We start from the raw sequence: 27,648 nt of genomic DNA on the forward strand, positions 1-27,648 counted from the left end.
TTTTTATCAGTACACAAAGATAATTTAAAGTCAGTAGATGTAAAATTCTCAAAAAAACAAAACAAAAAAAACATGCTTTTTAAACCACTAACTGGCTACAAAAAGCCTGAATGAAAGGTTAAAGGTAGGGTAGGTCAGAATTGTCTAAAAAAAACTTTTATTCAAATTTGTTTAAACTGTCTTTATATACCAATGCATAATTAAAATGCAAGTACTCTGAAATAGAGAGTAAAAAAAAACGAGTGACTCTAGTGTATTTAATCTTCATAAAACACAGCTCATTAATTCCATTCACTCCCACCTAAAAACGGGTGCGCGACTGCGCGCACGTGGGCAGAGCCAGTAATAGCGGCGGTAGTCATGGCGACGGAGAGTGACAGTTGCGCAAGCCAATCCTGTGATTCGTCCCGAATGGAAATAATGAGCTGTGTTTAATGAAGATTAAACGGTCTAGAGTCACTCAATTTTTATACTCTTTTTATCAGAGTACTTACATTTTAATTATGCATTGATATATATAGAAAGTTTAATCAAATTTGGTAAAAAGTTTTTATATAAATCCTACCTACCCTACCTTTAACCAGTTGATTAACAAAATAATAATAACAAATTGAACATTGTCATTATTTACGGTCATCTTTATGTCACCTTCCAAACCTGTATGCCATTATTTTTTTTTATTTTTTTTAAATAATTTGAATAATCTTCATGCTGCTCTTTTTCATAGTTCATGGCGACCAAAAAAATCACAAAAAATATCAAAAAGCTCTATAATACAACATATATCTTGTGCACTTCACGTCTTCCATATTCACATGACAGCTTTGTGTAAGAAACACACCACAATTGAAATCATTATTCACTGATACACTGTAGCTCAAGTCAAATATGTCTCCTGTCGAGGCATACTGTCATGTTGCACCTCAATAACCTCATGAATAATTGATTTTTGTGCATCATTGATATAATTTTTATTATGTTCTATGGAAAAATAATTCATGTATACGGGTTTGGAAGAAATTAGAAAGAGTACAAAATGACAGATCTTTCATTTTTGGGCATATCTGAGGGTGGCATGTATGCCATATGTCCAAGTTTGCCACTCAGATTTGCTACCAAGTATGAGACTTTATAGCATACTTATTGCCCCTATTATTAAACAGAGGGAAAAGAAGGTTTTATGACTTCCTTCCTTCATTTTTGATCAGTTTCTCTTCTTCTAAAGGAAGTCGCTGTTTATCTCGTTGGAGAGCTGGCTGACTGCCACCTCACTGTGGGCGGAGCCCATGAGGATGCGTGCTGTCCGTTGGGGAGTGATGTCCAGGTAATGCCCTGTTTGTCCTTCTGGACAATGTCTGCATGTCTGGTGGCTCTCATTCAGTCCATTAGAGACCCATGTGTGGTTACACTTATCCTTTGTGTTCAGTTTTGAACGGCTTTCTGTGCCTTTTTGTTGGCTGTCTGTCTGGCACATGCAGGGACAAAGTGTTCTCTTGCATTTTGTGGCATCCCGGCACAGGGATTTCCGAAAGCTTGGCTTGAAGACGAGGTAGACCATTGGGTTGTAGAGGGTGGATGACTTGGCAAACATAGCGGCCAGGGCAAATGCTATTGGAGGTACCAAGTCTGGATCACTAAAGGCCGCCCACATGGATACCACAGCATACGGGCTCCACGCCATCAGAAATCCAATACATACTGCCACTGATAGCTATATGAAGAGGAAACAGACACAAACATTAACACACACACATTAATACAGCTAAAACTCATTGTTCCCTGTGGTTTGCAGTAGAGGAGGAACGAGGCCCATTAGGTCTGGATGCCCTGGATTACAAGTGTCCAGATCTCCTGCTATGGGCTTTTCCTCCACTTTCACTCATCTGGGCTGTCCTGAGATATGCCTGATGCTCCAGCAAACATCTACAAACTGCTATTGGTCTGTGGTGATTAAGTAATAGGTAGGTGTGCTCCGGGGATCCTCCTTCTGTGATGTGGAAATCTTCTCCAGTTCATTTCTTCTGTTAAGTCAGATGTGAGTAATAACATGAACACTCTGGAGAGCTACTTTATAGAAGAAAAAAAAGTATAATTGAAAATGAGACTTGTTTAATACTGACATGATGTTTTTTTTTTCATGTTTAGTACTGTAGTTTAATACTGCTTGCATTAAAGCAATCTTTTGTATAAATTGCTATTTAAATAAGCGTGATATGAATTGATGAGTGCCGAATTTTAGAGCTTGTGAAAACATACCACAAGTATGTGGTATCTCTATGGTCAGATGCTTTCTTAACTACCATTTTCTGACCACTGTCATTTTTGTTGTTTCACGAGTTCCTTTGCCCATATAATCTTTGAGATAATAAGGTTAAGCGTATTTGGCTTGCTTTCCGCCGTGGAGGGGGTCGAGGAAGCAGCTTCAACTCGAGCTTAGATACACTCCCAGTGGGACTACTAATGCTTGGATGATGAGTATGGTAGCAAGATGCCTAACTTATGTAGGTGGAGCTGGGGAGGTGGAGGGACGCCAAACAGCGGATCCGGCAGTTATTTGAAAGATTAGATGGGTTCACTCCTCCTGAAATTACGTTATGAATTTCACTTATTTTGTTATTGAGAGGAAAGCACACAACCCATCTCTACAAGCCTTTGGCTTGACTACGTTATCAAACAGCTAATAATCATCCTTAGAAATGATAGGATAAGCCCTGTCCAGCATGTTGACTGATTGGTGATGTTTGTGATGTTAGGAGCAAGGGTGGTTTCAAACTGTGTTTTTGAGACTGTCTTTGGTACACTGCCGTTTTAAGGAGAAAATACTCAGTGGTGTTGACTAATGAATATGCACATAATTTGTCTTAAAACACAACACAGACAACATTGAAAACTTAAAGGAACACACCAATTGTTTGGGACTTTAGCTTATTCACCGTATCCCCCAGAGTTAGATAAGTCCATACATACCCTCCTCATCTCTGTGCGTGCCGTAACTCTGTCTAACGCACCCACCGCTAGCCTAGCTTAGCACAAAGACTGGAGGTAAATGGCTCCAGCTAGCACACTGCTCCCAATAAGTGACAAAATAACGCCAACATTTTTCTATTTACATGTTGTGATTTGTATAGTCACAGCGTGTACAAATAACAAAGTCACATGAGACACAGCCATCTTCTAACCGTATACACACTGGGAACTATATTCTCAGAAGGCGAAGCACTGCTACTTCTGCGGAGTGATTAGCGCAACACTGAGCAAACTCTCTGCTCCTCACCACGGGGCTTCTCAGGCGCTGCGAGCAAATCCCACCGCAGAAGTAGCAGTGCTTCGCCTTCTGAGAATATAGTTCCCAGTGTGTATACGGTTAGAAGATGGCTGTGTCTCATGTGACTTTGTTATTTGTACACGCTGTGACTATACAAATCACAACATGTAAATAGGAAAATGTTGGCATTATCTTGTCACTTATTGAGAGCAGTATGCTAGCTGGAGCCATTTACCTCCAGTCTTTGTGCTAAGCTAGGCTAGCGGTGGGTGCGTCAGACAGAGTTACGGTACGCACGGAGATGAGAAGTGTATGTATGGACTTATATAACTCTGGGGGATACGGTGAATAAGCTAAAGTCCCAAAAAGTCAGCGTTTTCCTTTAAACTAAATAACTTTAGCAGCTTTAATAGGTATTTGTGTACAATTACTTCATAATACAGTTTTCACAAGCACTTTAAAGTACTGTTCATTTCATTTGTATCTTTGTTCTCTTGTATTTATTTGTGCTATTGCTTGTAAATTGCTCATTCATTCTTATTTTATTATTGAGTGTTTACTTGTCTTTAATGTTTGAACTTTGTGTTAGTGAGGCTAGTATTAGTTTTTGCTGTGATTGTGAATTGAGAATTGTGAAATTTCACTGGTATCTAAAATGTTGGTATTGTAAGGTTACATAGGTCAAAACAACAAAAGAAATTGCTTAATTCATTTATTTTGGGCAGGGACAGTGTATGTTTTGGCAGGGAAAGTAAATATTTGATTACATCCTATTTAATTTAATCCTATAGGGGCCGTTTTCAACTAAAAACAAAAACTTTTAATGCATTTTGACCGGTAATTTACACTACAACTGCGTTTTGTGAGCCTGGAATTTTCTAACTTTTGAAAACGAGATTCAAAATACATGTTTTTGAAAACGAGATTCAAAATACATGTTTTTGAAAACGATACCATATTTTGTAAACTACAAAAATGCGAATTTGTAAAAAAGGTGACGTCATGTACATACATTTCCAGTCTACAGGTGAGTAGTGTTTCTTTACAAAGTGACATTGCCAACCACTGGCCTAGCATGAATAATACAGCCTTATTAATAACCCGTTTAGTCATTTAGCCGCTTTACTTTCATTTTTTTTTTTTTTGGAATAGATTAAAGTGATCGGTGGTTCCCACCTCCTTCTCCCCTTGTTATGCCTAGTTCACACTACAGGATTTTAAGCCCGATTTAAGCCCGATTTGCAAATCGTTGAGCTCACTGACAGGTCGGGTTGTTATCGCGTGCAAATCACGGGGGATTAGCGGCCGATGAACGCTCGACAATCTGTTAGTATGAAAGAGCCAACAACGCATCAAAGACGCATCGCAGAGCCCAGAAAAATATCTAGCATGCTAGATATCTGGAGCTGTCGCACGACTCAACCACATGTGATGTCATGAGCTACAGCCAATCAGAGCAAGGCATGGGTTGAGGTCACCGGGAAAATATGCGGGGGGTTTTTTTTCAGAGCAAATCATCGCGCAAACAGTGTGCAGCACTAATTTCTGTCTGACGTCCATATTCAAACAAAGACTCGCGTGTTGTGTACTTGTGTTCTTCTTCGCTGGGTAGTGGCGCGTGTGCTGTATTGCGTCATTTCCGGTTCGTTTTATCGCGTGATTATTCGTGACAAAACGTGGTTTGTAGACAAGATATAATCGTTGAATGACAGAGTTGTTGTCACCTCGTGTAGTGCGTTACCTCCTGTTGCGGATCAATCACGTTGTGTCGTGTGGTGTGAACAGCTCAACAACTTGAACACTCCTGATTTCACAGAGAGCAAGTCATGTATTGTGAACCGCGCAGTTCAGCCCGACGTTTTAAAATCCTGTAGTGTGAACTTGCCTTTACATGTATATTAATACAGACATCTAACTTCTCAAAAGTCAGATGAATATTTGATCATTTAATTACTCAAAATTAAATGCAGCCAAAGATCAACCAGACAAGTAAAGAATGGTCTGGATGAAAGGCTGAATATAGTATTTTCATATAGGCATCTATCTTCTCAAAGCCAGACTGTTATGTAAGGTGAACTCAAAAACAAAGGAGAGCTGGATCCAAATGCAGTGAGTTTAATTTATTAAACTTCTTAAACATAATAACAAATCCAACACAGATAACAGAAAGAATGCACCAAACATAATATTCACGTAGGACAATACTCGACAAAGAACATGAGAAACACTGGGGTTTAAATACACCAGGGGTTATTGGCAAACAAGACACACCTGGGAACAATCAAGGAACTAATCAACAAGAAAAAATACAAAGGACTACAAAGCATGGCGCACAACAGGAAATAACAAACAAGATCAGGGGAACACAAGACAGGAATCATGACAGAGACAAATGTTCCATTTAATTCCTCAAAATTAAATGTAGCAAAGAAACAAACAGACAAGTATACACGGTCTGAATGACAGGCTGAATATTAATTTTAGGATCTCATAAATCATAGTTTGCAGACACACATAATTAGCTTGTATGCGATCATAGGAACAAGAGAGTAAGGGAAACTCCCATCTGCCCAGTTCCCTCTGCATTATTAAAATACATTGTGGACTTATAACCTCAGCAAATTTAACTGTGTTACGCGACGATACTTTGTGTGTGAAATGTGCGTACGGACGATTTTACGAACAAATCACGATTCACCCAAAATTCTGTAATATTTTTTTTTTTTGACGAAAGGTTGTTAGGAAAGCGTTTGTGGAAAGCCCACATATGGAGATGGTTTGGACGTGTTTTATGCAAATGACTAACCTTGTGCACGTGGTTTACAATCCTCCAAACTCACTAACATCAGAACAATGTTAAGAACACGTGCATTCACGTGTTAAGATTCATGTGCATATGAACGTGTGTTGAATTAGGCGGAGATTTTTTGTGAGAAGTTCCCCTGTGCGTACAAATACGAAATAATCCAAGCAATTATTAGCGAATGAGACCCATTGTTTGGTCTGGATGCGCTTTATAGCGTCCGTCACCCGCCTATGATGTCCCGTCACGCCATTGGACTGATTTCACACGTGCTCGCACGTGAGCGCCATCAGTGTTTCTCACAGGTTCAGTTTAAAGTCTGTGTAGAGAGAACGGTGTCGTCTTGCGGCCCCTAATTTAATAACAAATTACCCTCTCGACGGAAGTGAATCAATCAAAACTAACTTTATCTGGAAAATAACATTATTCAAGAACCGCTATGAAGACAAAACAATCTGTTACCTTAAATTATACGTTTATCTCTGTAAAGCAGCTTTGAAACAATCTACATTGTTAAAAGCGCTATATAAATGAAGATGACCTGACTTGACTTGACTATTCAAAATCTAAATTACATACAATTTCCCCACCGGTTCTCCTACATGTGACCGGTGTAAATCTGCAGAGGGCTCTCTTACCCATCTCTTCTGGACATGCCCTAAACTTTACCAGTTTTGGTGTAACATGTTTAAGTGGTTCTCTGACATGTATGGTTTTGTGTTTAACCCTGATCCAGAGATCACATTATTTGGAGATTCTGTTTCTTTGTCAGACCATAATATCTCTGTACAAAGCACTAATATTTGTGGAGTGATTATGCATCATTCTAAAGCTCTGGAAATCAGATACAGTTCCTCAGTTCAAGACCTGGTTGCCGTACCTCACTGGAAGACTCCTCATGGAGAGAGTGCGGTGTGGACGTATAGGTAAACTTGTATGGCAACCATTTCTGGATCATCTTAACCAGTTTAACACTGACTCTGATCAGTAATGTAGGGCATTGCTGTCTGCTCTGCCCTCTACTAAGGCTATGTTTACACGGAAACGATCTGAAGAGAAAACGCAAAAGTGGCGTTGCGTTATCACTTTTTATTCTGCGTTTAGACGAGCGTTATGGGGGGAAATCTGCGTGCATATGGTGACGCAAAAGTGTGTGAGATTCGACGTAGTGTGCACTCCAGGCGGCCAGGTGGCGATGTGGAGCACTGAAAGTGAAAGAAACGCTGACACAGTTTTTCATGTTTAATACGGTAAAGCTGCTGCTGTAACCCTCGGCGCTCTTCGCGTGTCGCTCAAAAATGACAAAATGTTAGTTTTTGTCAATGAAATTAATGCTATATTTTAGTTTGATAATGTTTTGTTATTTTCCTGTACTGGCGCATGCCTGTGAACGCGTACGCGACGCCTTCACTGTCTAGCAGACTTTTGCGTTTTTACAGTTTTTTACCCTTTAGACGGGAACGCGATGGTGGAGCGTTTTTAAGATTTCCACTCTGGAGGTTGGTTTCACTTTTTTCCATTTTTAAGCCCCAAAAACGCCGTCGCCGTGTAAACGAAAGGCACATCCAATAAAATATTTTTACGTTTTCACCTGCGAGCGTTCTCGTGTAAACAGGGCCTGAGGTTTGCCATACCTCACAATGGCTGGTGACTTAAGAAAACGTACCGGCCAAAAATATTTTTTACTAGCCATGACACAAAAACAGGCAGTTATGACACCAAATTTATAGATACCAGTGAAAATTCCCACTCCTCTATTCCAATTTGATACCACAGCTAAAACCACAAGTTTAACTAATATAAATGTAATAGCCTATATTTTAAAAGACAAGTAAACAGTCAGTAATAAAACAAGACCAAAAAATCTAATTAAAAGCAAAAGCACAAATAAATACAATACAATACACACAAATGAAATTAACAGTGCTCTTCTGGCAGGTCTAATAGTTTTCAGGTACCAAAATAAATCAGGCTAATCCGATAAATAACACTGCATAGTCTTCATATACTTTTTAATGTTCAAGAGCAGTGAGTGTTTTTTTTTTGTCCTTTGTTGTTTGGTTAACATTAAAACCGCACAGACAGTAGCGGGATTATTGGGATGCTGTCCCTTTAGGACTGAATGCACTCACGGATCATGCGTTTTGTGTTTGTCAAGTCATCTTCATTTATATAGCGCTTTTAACAATGTAGATTGTTTCAAAGCAGCTTTACAGAGATAAACGTATAGTTTAAGGTAACAGATTGTTTGGCTTTATAGCGGTTCCTGAATAATGTTATTTTCCAGCTAAAGTTAGTTTTGATTGATTCACTTCCGTCGCAACGATCATTAGTTATTAAATTAGGGGCCGCTAAGACGACACCGTTCTCTCTACACAAACTTTAAACTGAACCTGTGAGAAACACTGATGACGCTCACGTGCGCATCAAGAATTAGTTCTATAGTTATGTGCGTTTGAATATATGTGCGCATGTTTGTAATTCTCTACAAACCAAGCCTTAACAAACTACTTGTCCTGCCTATAAATTTGATACAGAATTTAATTTAATTTGATCACTACGGGGAAGATACGCGAATTTCCACAATGCTTTATCTGTAGAGTGGTAAAGGGATCCTCCATAGGGAGAGGCTAGTTGGCACTTCAGCACTGCGTTGACATCGGGTCCAGGTTTGCGTTCACCTAAGGCATAGCAGACTATTTATTACTAGGATACTCGCAGAGACAGGCGGTTTTTGACAGCATTTTGAGTGAATTCGTCCATTGAAGCGCAGAAAGACATGAAAGAGCACTGACTGACTTTCAGATGTTAACAGTGGCGAGTGTTCATTTTACACCACTTGACATTTTTAATGTACAAGGAATTAAAGCAATCACACCAGTGAGGAACCAGTGTTATACTGTTACCAAAAGCAGTAGAGTACTCCTTCTCCTTCTCCTCAACTCTGTGTGTGACTCTTACCTTGACAATTAGTGTTTGCACATTGGATATTTTGTTCTGAGGAGAGACGTGCTGCTGGACCGCGTGCTGGGCCCCCCGGACCGTAACGAGGATGAGGGTGTAGGAGAGGATGATGATGGTGCAGGGTACGATGTAACAGAAGAAGAAGAGGCAGATGATGTAGATCATGGCCGGCGTGCTGTAGCTGGGCGCGCGCCAGTCGATACAGCAGGCGGTGCCGTAAGGCTCTGACCCGTACTGACCCCAGCCTGAGAGCGGACCGACGGCGAACACGGCAGCGTAACACCACACTCCCACCACCAGCAAACGGGCGTGGGACGAGGAGAACTTATTACCTGATAACACACACACACACACATGAATACTTTTATTTGGATCTGAAAGACATTACATAAGAAAACAAGATCCAAATACTCTGGGAACGGTCTATGACAAGGTGACAGATCTACAGTTCATGGCTCACATACTTGTACAGGCACCTTTATAACACTACTCAACACATTAAGGATAAACGAAACATCTCCGTCTCCATATCTGCATGCTCCCGATGGTGGCTGAAACAGAGCAGAATTTTGCAAGCCTTTTTGCCTCCTTTTTTTGCAGCCCCCCTAACTGCATCCCCCTGATCACATTCTTATGGACATGGCCTAAACTTCCAAATACCAGAATGATTAATTTACAATTATATCCAAGTTGGTGAATGACACACACACACACACACGACAATGATCAGAACAGGATACTACTTATAGAAATTTGCATGTACATTATACTATACACACAGAAATTGCTTATGTTTAGAGCAGTGTTATTTTAATATCGTTAATATACTATGATTTTAATTTCCAGCGCAGTCCCTAATAAAACGTCCCGTTCTGCTAACGTCCCAAATGTCTTCTTTGTAACGTTGCTGGTTGACCATAGAATAACCAATATGCAACGTCCCCCTAAAGTAATATCGGGAACGTTATTAGATGACCAACAGAAGACCATGTGATCTGTTAACGTTCTGTCTGGCCAATCAGAGCAGAGTATCTCACGGAAAGGAGGGATTTAGAGAGATTGATTCATCCATCGAGTCGTTTGAGGATCGGTGAACAATGTGGTGATGTGCAATGTATATTATGAGAAAATGAAAGTGTTTTTTGACCTGTGATGCATGTACACCTGTTGTAGCAGACAAAATAAAATTAGTAAACTTTAAAGTAGCATAATAGGGGCAATTCAATTCTCTTTTATCTTTATTTAACTGTCAAAAGTACAAAGAAAAGATGTTCAAGGTTTTCACTTACCAACTTAATAATAATAATAATAATACCTTTTATTTATGGGCGCAGCTCACTCAAGGACACCGTACAATATAAAACAAGGCAATAAATACAAACCACAAACTCAAACAATCATATCATTAAAAGCTATTCTAAACAGATACGGTTTTATCTGAACTTTAAAATGGAAAATTGGATCTGCAAAACTCTCCTAAAAAGTTGGGACAGAGGCATGTTTACCACTGGGTCACATGACCTTTCCTTTTAATTACACAAAAACTGAGACGCTCCTTTTGCACGCAATCACGAGACCCTCCCCTATTACCAGTTAATTGTGGACTGTTTTTAATTATTAGTATTGAAAAGTAGGCATTAAACAAACACAATGGCTTTCATAAATGTCCTCTGGTGGAAACAGAGTGTTTCGTTTACTGTAGTTTATACAATATTTTGTGTATTATTCTTGAGGTCCCAGAAGCAATAACTCAGCAAAAGATGATCAGTTGATGGAACCGCATTATAATGACGCATGTATTTAGTCACACCACGCAGACTGCCGCACTTTCAGCATTTTAAATAGACAAATAAGTCTCCTGGATCATGGTAATGGAGTCATGCTTCAGGCCCAAATAAATACGGCAGGCGTTCGCGGCGTGCGCCCCGCTGAGTGCTCAGATCCGTCCTACTGTACATCAGGGTTTGCACATGAGTGTGATTTGCATAATTACTCGGAGCTAAAACAACGCAGACAGTATATGTGCAAATAAACACAACCATAGATACAATTTATTCAGAAACCTCACAGTTCATAAACCCCCGCGATTTATTCTTCTCTGTCACTCCAATAACACTCAATCAAAATCAACTCGACCATCATAAAAATGTAATGCATAACATGAAAGCAAAGGGCATAGTCATGGATGTTTATGGCATTCATGGTACGTTTAACTCTATTAAGCAATTCTCTTATTTGCTGAATCACGTCCTGTAGTAAATGTAGTAGTATGTGAAAATTTAATTTCTAATTGCTGGAACTTTCAAGCAAAAAATGTATTCAAATTCTCAATATGGCACAACAGCTTCGGCACAACAGGGTCACAATATGTAAAACAGAAAAGAGCCAGAGCCTCAGTAATGCACCGTAAAAGAGGGCAACTGAATGCGAGCTTCAGAGATAGCCTGTAGGAGAATAGTATCGCTCCAGTGAAGGAAAGGGTTTGGGCATCCAGCTAAACTCACTCACAGCAATGAGTCATGAGACACGTTATAAGCACTTTAGCTTTAAAGAACCACCATATAGAGGAAAACTTGTAGGAACTTAAAAAAATAAGTATTTTACAATGAATAATCAGGTTGAAGATGGACTGGAGTGCGTGTGTTAATCTGACCATAGTTCAAGCTGTCCTAGTTTAACTAAATAAACCAGCACATTTAATCATGTCTTATTCAATCAGATGTATTATTTAAAGGGACAATAAAGTATCTTTTTAGGTATTTTATTATGTAAAATAAATGTTTTTCTTCATAAATATGTCCTCAATGGTGTACAAATTCCTCGGCCAATTATCTGACTTATCCTTATAAATGAAGAATTTATTATCTTTATATCATGATAAAGATAATCTAAAAAAACATTTAAAACTTTCACAACAATGCATCCACTAACTTCAGTGGGTAATACTATTTTTTTATTTAGTCACATTTCCTCCTTACAGGGTTGATGTAAGAGTTGAGAAGGGGCTGTGTCTGGGCATACCACTGTATGTTGTGATTATAGTGTGTGTGTGTGCGTGCGTGTGTGTGTGTGTGGGTGTGTGTGTGTGTGTGTGTGCGTGCCAGTGAGGGGCATTAAATACATATGCTCTTTAATAATGTTTGATGTCTTATGTTTTGATATGCCACATATTCTTGAAAAATGTTTATATTTTAACCTGTGCTGTATGTATTTGTTATTTATTTGTACACGGGGACTGCAGATGTAAATTAGCCTTAGGCTAACTCTGGTGTAATGCATCAAATGTTTACATTTATGTTTTTAATTGCACATGGTCCCTTTTAAATAAAAAATCAATCAATGGCACGGGTAGGTCCACGGAGGCTTCCATGTAGTTCCGCCATCTTGCAAAACTATAATAGCAGAGAGGGACAAAAAGTAAAGCCAACGCGTTTCCACAACGCGTTTTCGTTCAGAGCCAGCCGGTCACGTGACGTGACTGAAACCAGCAGAAACGCAGGTGCAGAGCAGTGAGAGGCGATTGAAACTGCACTGGCAAGTTTACAAGTCTGGATTGCATTATTATTATGGACCATACATATGCCGCGCCACAGGAGAAGAAAACATCGTCGCCAAAAAAGTCAAAAATAGAACGTAAAAGGAAACGTGAGCGTAGATTACAGAAAACAAGAGTTAATGTAGCTAATGTGGCTAATTTTATATAGCTCTCCTTTTTCAAAAACAATCCATTAGCTCAAGTTGTGAATATTTTGCGTGTGATTTCCCCCTTTCTGGTCAATGTATCCCTGCCTCTGCTTAATTATTTTTATCCCCGGTGGGGATACATTTATCCTCCCCTCAAAGTGATCATAGTGCTACTATAGTGGCGAGACGGATCACAAAACTTATCACGGATCCGTGGTTTGATTAAAGTCAATTTTATTTTAAAATGATTACTCACTCACTCTTGAGCATCTGGCACGAGTGATTTCAATGTTAAGTCAATGTAAAGAATGTGTAGAGGTCCTGCGGCGCGGTGTTTAGCGCGGCGCGGTCGACGCGAGCCTCATTCTACTCCAGTTTGCGCGAATGAGGCGAATTGCTATCACAGATAATGTCTTTTCTATCATTTCACTGTAGCTCAGCATCGCGATGTAAAGTTAACGTTATTGCATGATCACAGTTCATATGTGGGGAAAGATAAGCTATTAGAGTAAAAATATTGCGTTAGGCTACTTCAGTTAATAAGAAAAAAGATTTTACAATTCCTGCAATTCCCCCCCTCTGTTTTTTTCACAAATCGCACCCTGGGCATAACTACAATATTTCACGTTTTTCACAGTCAGTAATTCATACTGTAACATTCGTTTGTTTGTTGTCATGTTGCAGTTTGTTTGAAATAACACACCTGTTCACCTGAAGGAAAACTCGACGAAGTGCTATTAGAAGGCATCCTGTCAAAGCTTTTTGGTACATGTCGCCTACCGTAGATGCAATGCGCATTTGAAAAAGCGAGGCGCTGGAGAGCAAAATTAGTTTGAATGCAAAATACAAATTCACCACTAGATGGGAGTAATTCCTACTTAGTGTCCCTTTAAGTAAAATAACAGTTAGCTGTGCATTGGGTTATTTTTTGAGAACAGCTGCCTTGAAATGTTTAAAATGCTATTGATTATAAACCTGTTCAAACTCAATGTTAAAATGTTAGACTTAAAGGGATAGTCTTTGTTCAAATTAATGGGATCACCCGAAATGTTTAATTGTCATAATTTACTCACCCTCATATTATTTCAATCCCATAAGACCTTTATTCGTCTTAGAAACACAAATAATGTTTTTTAATGAAGTTTTATGTAACAAAGTTCGGGAGGAGCATGTTCAGGTAATCATCCAATCAGCACGAGAAGGAGCCAGTATAAATAAAGCCTTTCCTTACCTCCTGTCTCATGACTAATTTCTCAGCATCCCACCTCCACCCCTTCACCCCACATTCGGCTGGGTCCGTTCATAGATACCTATGATCTCTAAAGTTATGGGGGGGAGTACTCTGGGGTCGGGCCGAATTCTGAGCTCGGAGCCCTCCCCCCGGACAGCAAGCCAAATACGCATTATAATATTACATCAGATTTCATTAACATGTAAACTCATGAAATGAAATCTGAGAGAATTCTGTCCCTCATTGAAGGTCTAATAGACCAAAACTTTGACTTTTCATTTCTTCTGAATTGACTTTATGCAGTATACCAGCTTTCGTACACACATAGAGCAAATCAAATATTATAAATGTGCAAGATCCAATGAGGTTTGTTCTTTGCACATCACGCAAGCACAGTTGAGCAACCGCAAGAGCCAATCCGTTTGTTGAGTCGAGGTGTTTCAAATACAGTTTCCGCGTCCAGCCACTTATGAGCACTATTCATTTATAGAACAGCAGATACACTTTTAACAATTCATAATGCACACTACATTATCTGAGCTGCAATATTTGACCAATTCAGAAAAGATGAATCACTGTCTGCCCAACTGAGACATGGAGATAAAGGTTAGATCACAATTTGTTTTGGTAAAACTAGCACACAGTGAGTGAACATTAGCACCATCTGTTGTTTACTTTCGGGATCTTATAGAGCATTGGACCCAGAAATAGTGATGTGGTTCCAATGACAATCAAAGGACCAATCAGCAAGCGCCATCTAGAGTTTCATGACTGAATCTCTTTATCAAGGGAGTCCTGGCCCAGACAGCAGAATAATAGTTCCATATTAAAAATACATATACAAACATTTAACAGAAAAAGACATTTTGGCAATTTATCATAATCTCAACATAATCACCAGCAGCGCTCAGTAACAGCACATGTGCATTTAGTGCTCAAATAGTCCTTTATCCTCATTTTAAATTGTGTCATTGGTAAATAGTCAAATTTGAGCTGATTCTGTTATTTATACCAGGAGAAAGGTGCAAAAACTTTAAAGGCACTTTCACCGAAGACGTTCGTGGGATATCGCGTTCGTGGGATATCATACATGATTTCCTATAGTGACTTTAAGAGTCAGAAGAGAGCATAAGTAAGGAGGCAGTTTACAAAGTATGGCCTTAAAAATAAAAATGTACCAGTGCTCCAGCCTGCGATTGTGCAGAGATAGCCAACACACACTCTCATACAAGCGACAATGATGAGTACAAACATTTGAATTAGTTACAAATCTTAGTGCGGCATGATATACTGAATCCAGCATTTTCAAAGAAGATTTATTTGCATGTATAAAATATCACCATAATCCAGCATTGACATAAATGTTGTTTGTATAAGTGTTTTTCTCGTACTTGAAGAGAATATAAACCCAACTTTACTCTTAGTTTTTTTGTTAGACCCTCTATATGCTGTTTGAAGGACACATTTTCTTCTAAAAGGAAACCAAGATATTTATAGACTGTTCAATGACTTTCTCATCTAGTGTAGCAATTTGACAAGCATCTTCTGTTTTGCTTGATTTAGAAAAGCACATCATTTTAGTTTTAGTTGTATTTGTACTCCTTAAAAAAATGTATAGCACGTTTTTTCTTTCTGACAGTGAAGCATCTTAACATAACAATTCAGTTCATATGTGGACACTAGTGTTGTCACGGTACCAAAATTTCAGTATTCGGTACCGATACCTGTGAAAATCCACGGTTCTCGGTACCAAAGCTAATTTAGATTAAATTTGCATATAAAGTGTATATCAATTTGTTAGATAACATTAGATCAAATGACCTAACAATAGTTATATACACTGAAGCAATTATTCTCCTTGGGGTAATTTAAAAATGTAGCCTAATACATTTTTAAAATCAAAAGTTGTATCTGTTCATGAACAATCAAGTGTTTGTATTAAATAACATTCACAAACATACATTAATGTTGTAAAAATAAATTGTTCACTCAATGTGTTGATGTTAGATAAGGCATTAAGTAATGTTAATGAATGGTATCTTATTGTAGTTTTACCAACTAAACAGGAGATAAAACGTGTTTTATTTGACTTGACTGACCTTTTATTTAATCCAAAATGCGTTCATATTTAATTTTAAAAGGCCTTTTAAACTAGATACAACCGCACACGATACCTCTTTAGGGGCCGTTCACATATCGCGTTTTATGTGCGTGCAAATTCATTACTTCAAATGTAGGCGCGCGGCTTATAATAGAAGCATCTCAACAGGTCATGTGACAAAAACCAGCGGCCTTTCTGTAACAACATGGAAAGCTCGGCCGAACAGCTGATCATAGCTGTACAGGGCGGCTTTTTATTTATCATCTCAATGAATATATCTAGTAGTAAAGCTAATGCAAGGGCTAGAAATCAATTAATTATTTGATGATACTTCCTCGTCATCATGGAGAGCGCAGTTTGCACCGCTTTATCCTTTCCACAAGCGCGTGCTCTCCCGTTGCGTCTGCCGTTGCTATGCAACCATGAACAGAGGCGCGCCTGGAAAACGAATTTGTACGCGCAAAAAACGCGCTGTGTGAACGGCTCTTTCCTCCTTTCTTGTCAACAAGTGGATTCAGAGTCACCGCATTTGCAGCGCCGCCGGTCACAATGTCTCAGTGTGTTTATGAAGAGGACGCAACTGTGCACCTTTCGGACAGCGCGTCAAGAACCGGTTTAACCCGATACTTCGGTACCACCGGTACTTAAGAAAAGCTGGTACCGTAACCATTTAATTTTTTTAGTACCGAAATGGTACCGAAGTACCGGGTCTTTTGACAACACTAGTGGACACTAGTGTGTTTATATTTGCTTCTGTACAACTTCACTCATGGCTTATCCAATCAGATTACAGAGCCAGATCTCGCTTCAGTGAGAGGTTCGGTCCGTGCACAGCACTCACTCGACTCTCAATGGATTCGAGCATGTTATATAATCTTCTTTTGCGGTCTCAGTTTGTTGAGGTCTTCACTTCATTTTCAATTCATAAGATTGAATCAGAGTTACTCTCCCAGAGTTTGGAGGTACAGACCAGAGATAGATCCCACATAGTGTCATGTGAATGGAGCAACACAAAAAGTTTGGAGACGTTACCTACAGTACACAGTGCTTAGTGTGTGTTCAATGACACAGCTAGACATTTTGCTTACATGTTTGATGTATTTTAAATTGCCGTTAAGGTATACGTTTTCCTGATATTTTGGGGGCATTTTTTTTATATTTTAAAAACAAAACATAGAAATAGCACAAAATGTTGGCATTTTGAGAGTAAAAATTTTTAAATATATGCTTATTCCGTCTCAAACATGTAGCTAATTTACTCATTTGGCAGAGATGTATTGTGCCTGTTTAATGCCGCACGAGTCAGCAGAAGCAGTAAAAGTGTCCACTTCTCCCACACACACCATATAACATGCTGTGTAGTGTGGTTTAGATGCTTCATTAAGCTATACTTATACTTCAAATAGATTTAAAATGCTTTTGGGCAACTCCTGGCAACAGTGTGTTTTTGTTTTCTCTGTTTTACACAGTTCTGAAAGTCATAATGTGACTGCGTGAAACACAGCGGACATGTTTTTATTGTGAAATTACCATTTTCACATGTCAAACCGTGATGATTTTGACCATAAACAATGCACTGTCACTTTAATCGAGGGAGGCAAAGGCAGCAAAAATAGCCAAAATGATCACAGCACCGCTTCAATAGGATGAGCCGGCCATGATGCCAGTTAGTTAAATGGTGTAAGACAGCTCTTATCACAGCAGCTTGGCTCTCCTTGACATCTTGCAGAAAGGAATCGGAATGAAAAAGGCCCTTCATCAATCATTTGTTGAGTTGGTTTACATTTAATGGCAAGAGTCATGGATGGGTGGCAATTTCAAGGTTGCTGCGTTGCAGAAACTGAACCGCTGCTCATCACACTCCTCGCCCGCTTTCTCTGTCTTTATATGCTCGATTTCACTGATAGAATCAAACCATAAAACTGCAGATATAAAACAATTTGCCTCTGCTGGACTTTTCAACATACGACTGATAACACAAAGAATCAAACCATAACACTGCAGATATAAATAAAATTGCCAGGCAGGGGCAGAATCTGCATTCTTCTTATTGTCCTGTTATTAAGTCTTTATTCTCTATTGGAGACAAAAAGAGAAATTATATAGATCTTAAATGTCTTAATTTTCTTAATGTTGAGGCTGTCAGTCCAAATTTTTTGTGCATATCCAATTGAAATCCGATCAGATATAGCAATTGCGAAAATCACATGAAATGCAATTTTTACAAATCCGTTTTTATGTTCGAGCAAAAAGAGCATTTACATTTGGATAAGTACAACAACAAGAGAATGAGTAAATAATGTCTGAATTTTCATATTATGGTGAACTACTTTTAAAAAAATGTTTTATAAATAGTCGTTGTGAAAGTGTGTGCATGAAGTTCTGACGTGTGGTGGTGCACATGCCAGTTCACTCTCTTTTCCATGTTGTTTCCTGTCTTATCTCATACCAATCTCCATCAATAAAATGACAAAAACAGAAATAAAGGAAACATGTTGTTCATGAAGCATGTTAAAGGATGTAAAATAGCTCTCCATCACAGCAGCTTTTCTCCCTCTCTCTGTCTCTCTGTTGAAAATTGGAAGAGAATGCACATCCTCATTTTTTCTTGAATTGGATTACATTGAATTATTGTGTGAGCAATGTCTAAGCGGCAGTGCTTCAGAAATTGAGCTTCTCACAATAAACACACTCTAAAAAATGCTGGGTTGTTTCAACACAATTTTGGGTAAAATATGGACAAACCCAAATGTTGGGTTAAAAATGTAATGTAAAACTTTAACCCAACGGCTGGGTTTGTCCATATTTTACCCAAAATTGTGTTGAAACAACCCAGCATTTTTTAGAGTGCAGTACTTTCCCTTTTATATCCTTGATTTAGACTCAATCCATTAAAAACACACACAATAATGGTTGTCATTGTGTAAGATTTTCCCTGAAATACCGATATTCAGTTTGTTTGTCGAGTTTGTTGTATAGGCAAAAAAAAAAAAAAAACACATTTCTAAACATATATACTATGTGTTCCCTTTCGTAGTCACTTCGAGTTACGTCGAAATGACGACGAATGGGGGTTCGCTTAGAAGCCTATCCTCTTCGAATATTAATAAAACGAGCCAATGGCAAGCAAATGCCATGGGTCTGCTGAATTTGCATAGCGTAACTCCGCCCCACAGTGTGGGTATATAAGGAAGTGAGCCGGCAACATGCAGATATGTTTTCGCTTTCGGAGCCAAGTTTATCCTTCACTCCACAAGCCATCCTGAGTATCATCTCTATTCCTCTTCGAGACGAGCTTCCCTCCAGGTGTTGGTGTGACAGCGAGTTCCAGCGAGTGCACATTCCCTGCGATCTGAGCAGTGATCTGCCAGTGTGTGTGTGTTCTCTCCCTGGTCGCTTCAGCATCTGCGGGGATTTCTCCTTCTCTCTAAAAGAGCAAAGCGCGTGGCACGTCTTTTTAAAGATGCATCGCCCGTGCCCTTCTGGTTGTGGTCACTGGCTGTCTGATTTAGATGGGCACAATCGCTGTTTTGCGTGTTTGGGCTTAGAGCACGCCAAAGCAGCGCTTGTGGATGACTCATGTTTTCATTGCGGAAACATGACCATCGCGACACTACGGTCGAGACTCAGTGATCTCGAAAGAGTGAGAGTCCCCTCATCCACACCCCGATCTACCCCCTCTAGTAATAGAGCTGGTACTTCGGCTGGTGGCCAGGGTGACCTGAGGGTGACGGTGTGGCAACAACAACCGACGATTCGTCCTCGGGCCACATCCCCCTCTCAAGTGCCGCAACCCGCGAGCCGACCAGATGATGCGCTCGATCAGTCCCGGCCAACGGTCGGCGGCGGACCGAGTGCGCCGTCGGGCGCTCCTAATGACGATGCTATGTCGATCACAGCATCACAAGGTGGGCAGGAGTCCTCGGGAGATGAGGGGTCGGCTGTGCTGCCGCCTCCGGGCGCGTCAGCATTGCCCGATCCTGATCCCGAGCTGACGGCCATGCTTTCCCGGGCAGCCGCGAGCATCGGGTTAGAGTGCAATCCGCCACCCTGCCCCGAGCGCTCGCGTCTGGACGATTGGTTTTTGGGCGCGGCCGCCGATTCACGTCGGCGTCCAACCCCAATGCCTTTCTTCCCGGATGTGCATGAGGAGGTCTCGAGGTCCTGGAAGACACCCTTGTCTTCCCGTGATCGCTCGGCGACCTCCTCCGCCTTTCCTCCTCTCGATCAGGCGGCTGTTTACGGGTACACTGGGGTGCCTATGGTTGAACGCTCTGTTGCGATGCAACTGTGTCCACAGAGTGCTTCTTCCCGTGGTGATCCTAAGCACCCCTCCAAGGCCTGTAGGTTTTCGTCGACCCTGGTGGCGAAGACCTATAGAGCTGCGGGGCAGGCAGCCGCCTCATTGCATGCCATGGCCACTCTGCAGGTCTACCAGGCCCAGATGCTCAGGGACATGCACGAGGGGAGGACTGACCCAGGGCTCTTCAATGAGCTGCGTGCCGCCACTGACCTCGCTCTCCGGGCGACGAAAGTGACCGCACGCTCCCTGGGCCAGGTGATGTCCACTAGTGTGGTCCAGGAGAGACACCTCTGGCTCAACCTGGCCGATATGAGGGACGCTGAGCGGACTCGTCTGCTTGACGCCCCCATATCCCAGGCTGGCCTCTTCGGCGGAGCGGTTGAAGATTTTGCCCAACAGTTTTCAACCGCCCAGAAGCAGACTGAGGCTATTCGTCATATTCTGCCCCGACGGCCCGCTGCTGCCTCCACCCAGCCGTCGGTTCAGACGCCTCAGCCTGCTCGCCGCCGAGGGCGCCCTCCCGCGGCTCCCGCCCCTCCCGCACGGCCCCAGCAGCAGCCTTCACCCGGGCCGCGTCGTGGAGGACGCCGCAGGCAGGCGCCCCAGCCCTCTCCAGCCCCGCGCCCCGCTAAACGCCAGGCCAAGCGGCGCTCCTGAGACGGGCTGCTCAGAGATGGCCATCAGTTCTTCTCAGGAGATGGTAGCAGGACCACTCCTTCCCCCGGTGGAGGGCCGGGGGAGAATCCTTTGTTCTCCACTTCCCGCTGCTCACCCACGGGTGGGCAGCACCCTAATGTGGTTAAAGAAAGAACTGATATCCCCATCTCTGAGCCCCCAGAAGGGAATGACAGTGCGCGCCGCCCACGGGCCCCGCCGCTCTCATCCCCTTCTGTCGCCAGACCCCTGCCAGAGCACGCCCCCGTGGAACGCTGGTCCTTCCCTGGCTCCCTCTGGCAGGACGCGGCTAATGACCGTGCCCCCACACCGGGCCGCTATGCCACCCACGTCCGGGCCGGTCATTCCGCTTCGCTGCACCCCCGCGGGGACGTCTGTCGTCCGCATGACCCCGCTGGCACAGTCCTTGGGAGCCTGGTTAGAGCTTCCCAACCTGTCCCGCTGGCTCGCGCGGACCATCAGGCTCGGCTATGCGATTCAGTTCGCGCGGTCTCCTCCCCGCTTCAGGGGAGTCCGCTTCACTATGGTCGGTGGCAATGCCCCTGTCATGAGAGCGGAGGTCGCCACCCTGCTGGCGAAGGGTGCGATCGAGACTGTCCCTCCAGCCGCAATGAGGTCCGGCTTCTACAGCCCCTACTTCATTGTCCCCAAGAAAACCGGTGGGTTACGACCAATCCTGGATCTGCGCGTCTTGAACCGTTCCCTTCACAGGCTTCCGTTCAAGATGCTCACGGCCAAGCGCATTTTCGAATGTGTGCAGCCACAGGATTGGTTTGCAGCGATCGACCTGAAGGACGCCTACTTTCATGTCTCCATTCTTCCTCGACACAGGCCGTTTCTACGGTTTGCTTTCGAGGGGCAGGCATACCAGTACGCGGTCCTCCCATTCGGGCTGGCCCTGTCTCCTCGCGTCTTCACGAAGGTCGTCGAGGCAGCCCTTGTGCCGCTACGGCAACACGGGGTTCGCATCCTGAATTATCTCGACGACTGGCTAATCCTAGCTCACTCTCGGGACCAGGTTTGCGAACACAGGGACCTAGTGCTCCGGCACCTAGTCCGTCTGGGCCTTCGGGTCAACTGGGAGAAGAGCAAACTTTGCCCCGTGCAGAGGATCTCTTTTCTCGGTATGGAAATCGACTCGGTCGCCATGTGCGCGCAGCTTACGAGCGAGCGCGCGCAGTCACTGCTGACTTGCCTGAGACAAATCCAGAGCAAGAGTGCGGTTCCACTGAAACTTTTTCAGAGGCTCCTGGGGCATATGGCATCTGCAGCCGCGGTAACGCCGCTCGGATTGCTTCATATGAGACCGCTTCAGCACTGGCTTCACGATCGAGTCCCGAGGTGGGCATGGCACCAGGGCAAGCTCCGAGTACCAGTTACTCCGACCTGCCGTCAGACCTTCTCCCCGTGGACGAACCTCAGCTTTCTACGGGCCGGAGTGCCCTTAGAACGAGTTTCCAGGCATGTTGTTGTGTCAACGGATGCCTCCTCCACGGGCTGGGGTGCCATGTGCAATGGACATGCTGCCGCGGGCTCCTGGACAGGACCCCACCGCCTATGGCATGTCAATTGCCTCGAGTTGCTGGCAGTACGTCTCGCTCTGCACCGCTTCCGGGCGCTGCTCAAGAACCAGCACGTACTAGTCCGATCAGACAATACCGCGACAGTAGCGTACATCAACCGACAAGGTGGTCTACGCTCCCGCCGTATGTCGCAACTCGCCCGCCACCTCCTCTTATGGAGTCAGAAGCATCTGAGGTCGCTTCGAGCCATTTATATTCCGGGAGACCTGAACTGTGCAGCCGACGAGCTCTCACGGCTTCAGCCTCTTCCTGGAGAATGGAGACTCCATCCCCAGGCGGTCCAGCTGATTTGGGATCAGTTCGGGGACGCACAGGTAGACCTGTTTGCCTCCCACGACTCGTCCCACTGCGCCCAGTTTTACTCCCTGACCGAGGGCACGCTCGGCACGGACGCTCTGGCGCACAGCTGGCCCCGGGGCCTCCGCAAATATGCGTTTCCCCCAGTGAGCCTTCTTGCACAGACCCTGTGCAAGATCAGGGAGGACGAGGAGCAGGTCATATTGGTTGCGCCGCACTGGCCCACCCGAACCTGGTTCTCCGAACTTGTACTCCTCGCGACAGCACCTCCCTGGCCAATTCCTCTGAGGAAGGACCTCCTTTCTCAGGGACGGGGCACCCTTTGGCACCCTCGTCCCGATCTCTGGAACCTCCACGTGTGGCTCCTGGACGGGACGAGGCAGGTTTGAGTACCCTACCACCAGCGGTGGTGGCTACCATCACTTCCGCTAGAGCGTCGTCCACTAGACATGCCTACGCGTTGAAGTGGAACCTCTTCGTCTCTTGGTGCTCTTCTCACTCAGAAGACCCCAGATCATGCCCGATCAGTGTCGTGCTTTCCTTCCTGCAGGATGGGTTGGAGCGAAGGCTGTCTCCCTCCACCCTGAAAGTATATGTTGCCGCTATCGCCGCACATCACGACGCAGTTGATGGTAAGTCCGTGGGAAAGCACGACCTGGTCATCAGGTTCCTGAGAGGAGCGAGGAGACTACAGCCTCCTCGCCCTCCTCTCGTTCCCTCTTGGGACCTCTCAGTGGTACTAACTGCCCTGCAGAGTGCTCCCTTTGAGCCTCTGCAATCAGTGGAGCTTAAGTTCCTGTCAATTAAGACAGCGCTCCTGGTTGCTCTGGCCTCCATCAAGAGGGTAGGGGACCTGCACGCATTTTCTGTAGACGAAGCGTGCCTGGAATTCGGGCCGGCCTTTTCTCACGTGATCCTGAGACCCCGGCCTGGATATGTGCCCAAGGTTCCCACCACTCCCTTCCGGGACCAGGTGGTGAACCTGCAAGCGCTGCCCCTGGAGGAGGCAGACCCAGCCTTGGCATTGCTCTGTCCAGTACGCGCCCTCCGTGCTTACGTAGACAGAACGCAATGTTTCAGGACCTCAGACCAGCTCTTTGTCTGTTATGGTGGGAAGCTGAAGGGAAGGGCTCTCTCCAAGCAAAGGTTGTCTCACTGGATAGTGGACGCCATTGCTTTGGCTTACCAGCAGCAAGGTCGACCGTGCCCCCTTGGTGTGACGGCCCACTCCACCCGGAGTGTGGCCTCCTCTTGGGCTCTAGCGCATGGCGCCTCGCTAACAGACATCTGCAGAGCTGCAGGCTGGGCGACACCCAACACATTCGCCAGATTCTACAATCTCCGAGTGGAGCCAGTGTCCTCCCGAGTACTCGCTTCAACCAGCCGGTGCTAGGACCCGCTCAGGTGTCTTCGCTTGCTCGCCATTCCACTCCACGGACTGGATACGTGCGATATTCTCCTCAGGTGAGCCTGATAAGCCCTGAGTTCCTCCAGCGCTGTTGACGTCAACGCCAGAGTTATGCCTCCGGCAGCTTTCGCGTTGGCTAGGTGCCACCATGTGCATGGTTCCCCCGCTGGGCGACCCCCACGTGTGTATTTCCACTGTAAGCCTCCTTCGAGCATGTGTCTTTCCCTTGGCAAGCCAGTCTGCCACCCCTGGGGTTGAAATACTCCACCCTACGGGCTGGACACCCCAGTGTTATCCGTATGCACCCCCCTCCGGGTCATATGTGTTTTCTTAAGTCCCCCCCCTTCGGGCGGGCACTGATTGCATATTTCCACTGTGATATGCTTCCCAGTGTACCTTGGTATTCCTGTGTTAAGTAGGAGTCCTTCGTCCGTGCTAGTCTCACGACAGGGAGCTCAGACTTACGCAGGGCACTGGAAGACAGCCGAGGTGGCGTGATTGGACTGGGAACCCCATTCGTCGTCATTTCGACGTAACTCGAAGTGACTACGAAAGGGAACGTCTCGGTTACGGATGTAACCCTCGTTCCCTGAGTAGGGAACGGAGACGTTACGTCTTCCTGCCACTTCCGCTGTACCGCTGGAACAGCCTGAGTTCAGCTTGGCTCCTTCAGCGAAGAAACATATCTGCATGTTGCCGGCTCACTTCCTTATATACCCACACTGTGGGGCGGAGTTACGCTATGCAAATTCAGCAGACCCATGGCATTTGCTTGCCATTGGCTCGTTTTATTAATATTCGAAGAGGATAGGCTTCTAAGCGAACCCCCATTCGTCGTCATTTCGACGTAACGTCTCCGTTCCCTACTCAGGGAACGAGGGTTACATCCGTAACCGAGACGTTCTATATTAATAAAGCCTCTTTCACAATGATTCTGTAAATTTTTCAGAAAAAAATGTCCTTGTAACTGTTGTGCCATTTTCTTCGTTTGTGTACTTTGTGTTTTGTTACTCAGAGACTTTAAGGTTGTGCAGGTTATTGTGCTGCCTTCTGTTTCCAGCAACATTTTGTTGTCAGTTTTTAGTTTTTCTGTTAATTAGACCGTCATCGTTCCAAGTGTTCCTTTTTCCTTGTATATGATTTTCTAATATGTAAAAAGTTATGCAATCCTCATCTTTTATTTGTGTAGCCTACACGAAACAACACGTTTTAATGTATTCTATAATCAACATAAATAATCAATATTACAGTATCAAGGACAATGATAAACAATAATGATTTTTGTCTTGATATTGCAGCCTTACTCTGTAAAGAGTGCCTATTTTTTATTGTACAATGTATAGATCTATAGCTTTGAATGTGAGAGCCCTGCTTTAAGGTTGACTTTCAAAAACAAACCCAAAAATATTCACTGAAGTACAAAGTGTGACTGCGAGCCCCCAAATCACCATGCCATGTTATGAACAACCTTTTTTTGTTATAGTTCTAAGGGTTAAATAGGTCTCCGTAAATCCTCTTAGTTTATGAAGTCTGTCTCGACCATCTTCTTTCAAGTTAAAAGCACTTTCTTTCTGTCATTCTTTCCTTTTTTGATCTCCTTTTGTTGCTGTCCATCTCTTGAGATGTCATGTTTCTTTGTCTGGAAATGTTGTTTTCATCCTTGAACTAGACTGGCTTTGACATTTTCGACACAATTACTAACCTGACTCTAAATCCTGAAAGATCTATTGTCCCCCGTCCAATCTAACCAATCACATTCTTGCGGTGTGACAGTGGCAGTTCAGAGGAAAAGAAGGCTCAGCCTCCCAAAATAATATTGAAAAAAAAAAAAAAAAATCTGTATTATATTCAAAATTTTACGTTTATCAAGTCAAATTAAAAGAGTTTATCTTCTAAGTGATGTACAACTCAGATGCATACAATGTATAAAGTGTTAATCGAAGCAAAAATGTCAAAAGATGCTGACAGAAAACTCTTCTTATGAGTAAACTGAATTATAATAATTTATTTCCTTGAAAAATGTGGTTGAAAAGGCAAATAAATGAAACCGTCATTATTACCATCAAGCCAGTTAGATTTCAAATTTCGTGATCCACTTCCATATTTCTCATGAAACCTGCTTGTGGCTCATGCAACAGGTGAAGGTTATTTTTTGGCCAAACAGTCTAAATTATTGAAAGATCTGAAAACAAGTGAAAGACTAAATGACAAAGTAGATTTAATCTGTAATAAATATTGATTTGAACAACAGTCTCCTCTGAAAATTTCTTCATGTTGTACCATTGCTGTGTTTTCTTCATTTGTTCCTCACTAAATATGACAATAGACATTTTTCTACATTTATGAGTTGATATTTCGTTTTAAAATTCCTACATACCAGGGTGTGAAAAAAGACAATCTTAGCGAGCCAGAGCACTGCACAACCTAACGTAAAACAGCCTAACTAAGCGTCAACATCCAGTTAGGACACGTCCAGGGAGACATAGTTAATCATAGTAAATGCCTAAAGGTGCCACAGAAAGCCCGAAGCTTTCATGCTCTACTGAGAAATACTTCGCTTTATTTAACTAAAAGATGTACTAAGGAAATATTTCAACGCATTCTCATCCTTGGGCGTCATATACTGACGCTTTTGACAAATCGTCTACATCCGACGCACATGGCACCCTTTAGTGTCAATATGACACGCACAGAGCTTTGTTCGGTTATGGTTGGGTTTAGGTCTGGGGTAGGGTTAGGGTTAGACCGCTAGGAGGCGCCTTCTGGCCCATATCTATCTGCGTCTCATATTGACGCTAAAGGGTGCCATGTGCGTTGGATGTAGACGATTTGTCAAAAGCGTCAGTATATGACGCCTTGGGATGAGATCGGGCTGAATATTTCCAATGTTTTCACTGACCAACTTAATTGTATTTTGTAAATATAAACACATTTTGATTTTAATGGCTACAAAAAATTTGGGACAGAGGCAGGTTTACCCAATTTGTTTGGGAATTGAGGATACTAATTGTCGAAGTTTTGCAAGTAGAATTTTTGCTCAATCTCGTCTGGTGTAAGACATCTATCTGCTCAACAGCCTGTGGTCGTCGTTGTCTCATTCTCCTTTTCATGATGGGCCATACATGTTCGCTAAGAGGCAGATATGGACTGCAGGCCTGGCATTGTCTTGCTTCCCAGGAAATAAGTCATCTTGATGGCAGTATATGTCTCTGTACTATCGAAACATATGCCTCCATGTCAATGGCACCTTTACACAAATGCAAGTCACCCATGCGCTTGCACTGAAGCACCCGCTGATGGATGGTCCCTTTCATCTTTGGCAATATATGTTTAT

General features: G+C 43.1%; 1 protein-coding gene across 1 annotated transcript in view; it reads right to left on the reverse strand.

Moving 5' to 3' along the window:
• Positions 1 to 688: 688 nt before the first annotated feature.
• The window catches only part of opn7b (opsin 7, group member b), a 121,158-nt gene continuing 94,198 nt past the window's right edge, over positions 689 to 27,648 (reverse strand). Inside the window, exons 5-6 of the mRNA XM_079588245.1 lie at positions 9,030 to 9,364; positions 689 to 1,711 (exon numbers count right to left, since the gene is read on the reverse strand). Coding sequence (XP_079444371.1) covers positions 1,220 to 1,711; positions 9,030 to 9,364 — 827 coding nt within the window. The 3' untranslated portion in view covers positions 689 to 1,219. The remainder of the gene's footprint in view (positions 1,712 to 9,029; positions 9,365 to 27,648) is intronic.

This window comes from Phoxinus phoxinus, assembly GCF_949152265.1.
Source record: "Phoxinus phoxinus genome assembly, chromosome: 18".
Taxonomy (NCBI): Eukaryota; Metazoa; Chordata; class Actinopteri; order Cypriniformes; family Leuciscidae; genus Phoxinus; species Phoxinus phoxinus.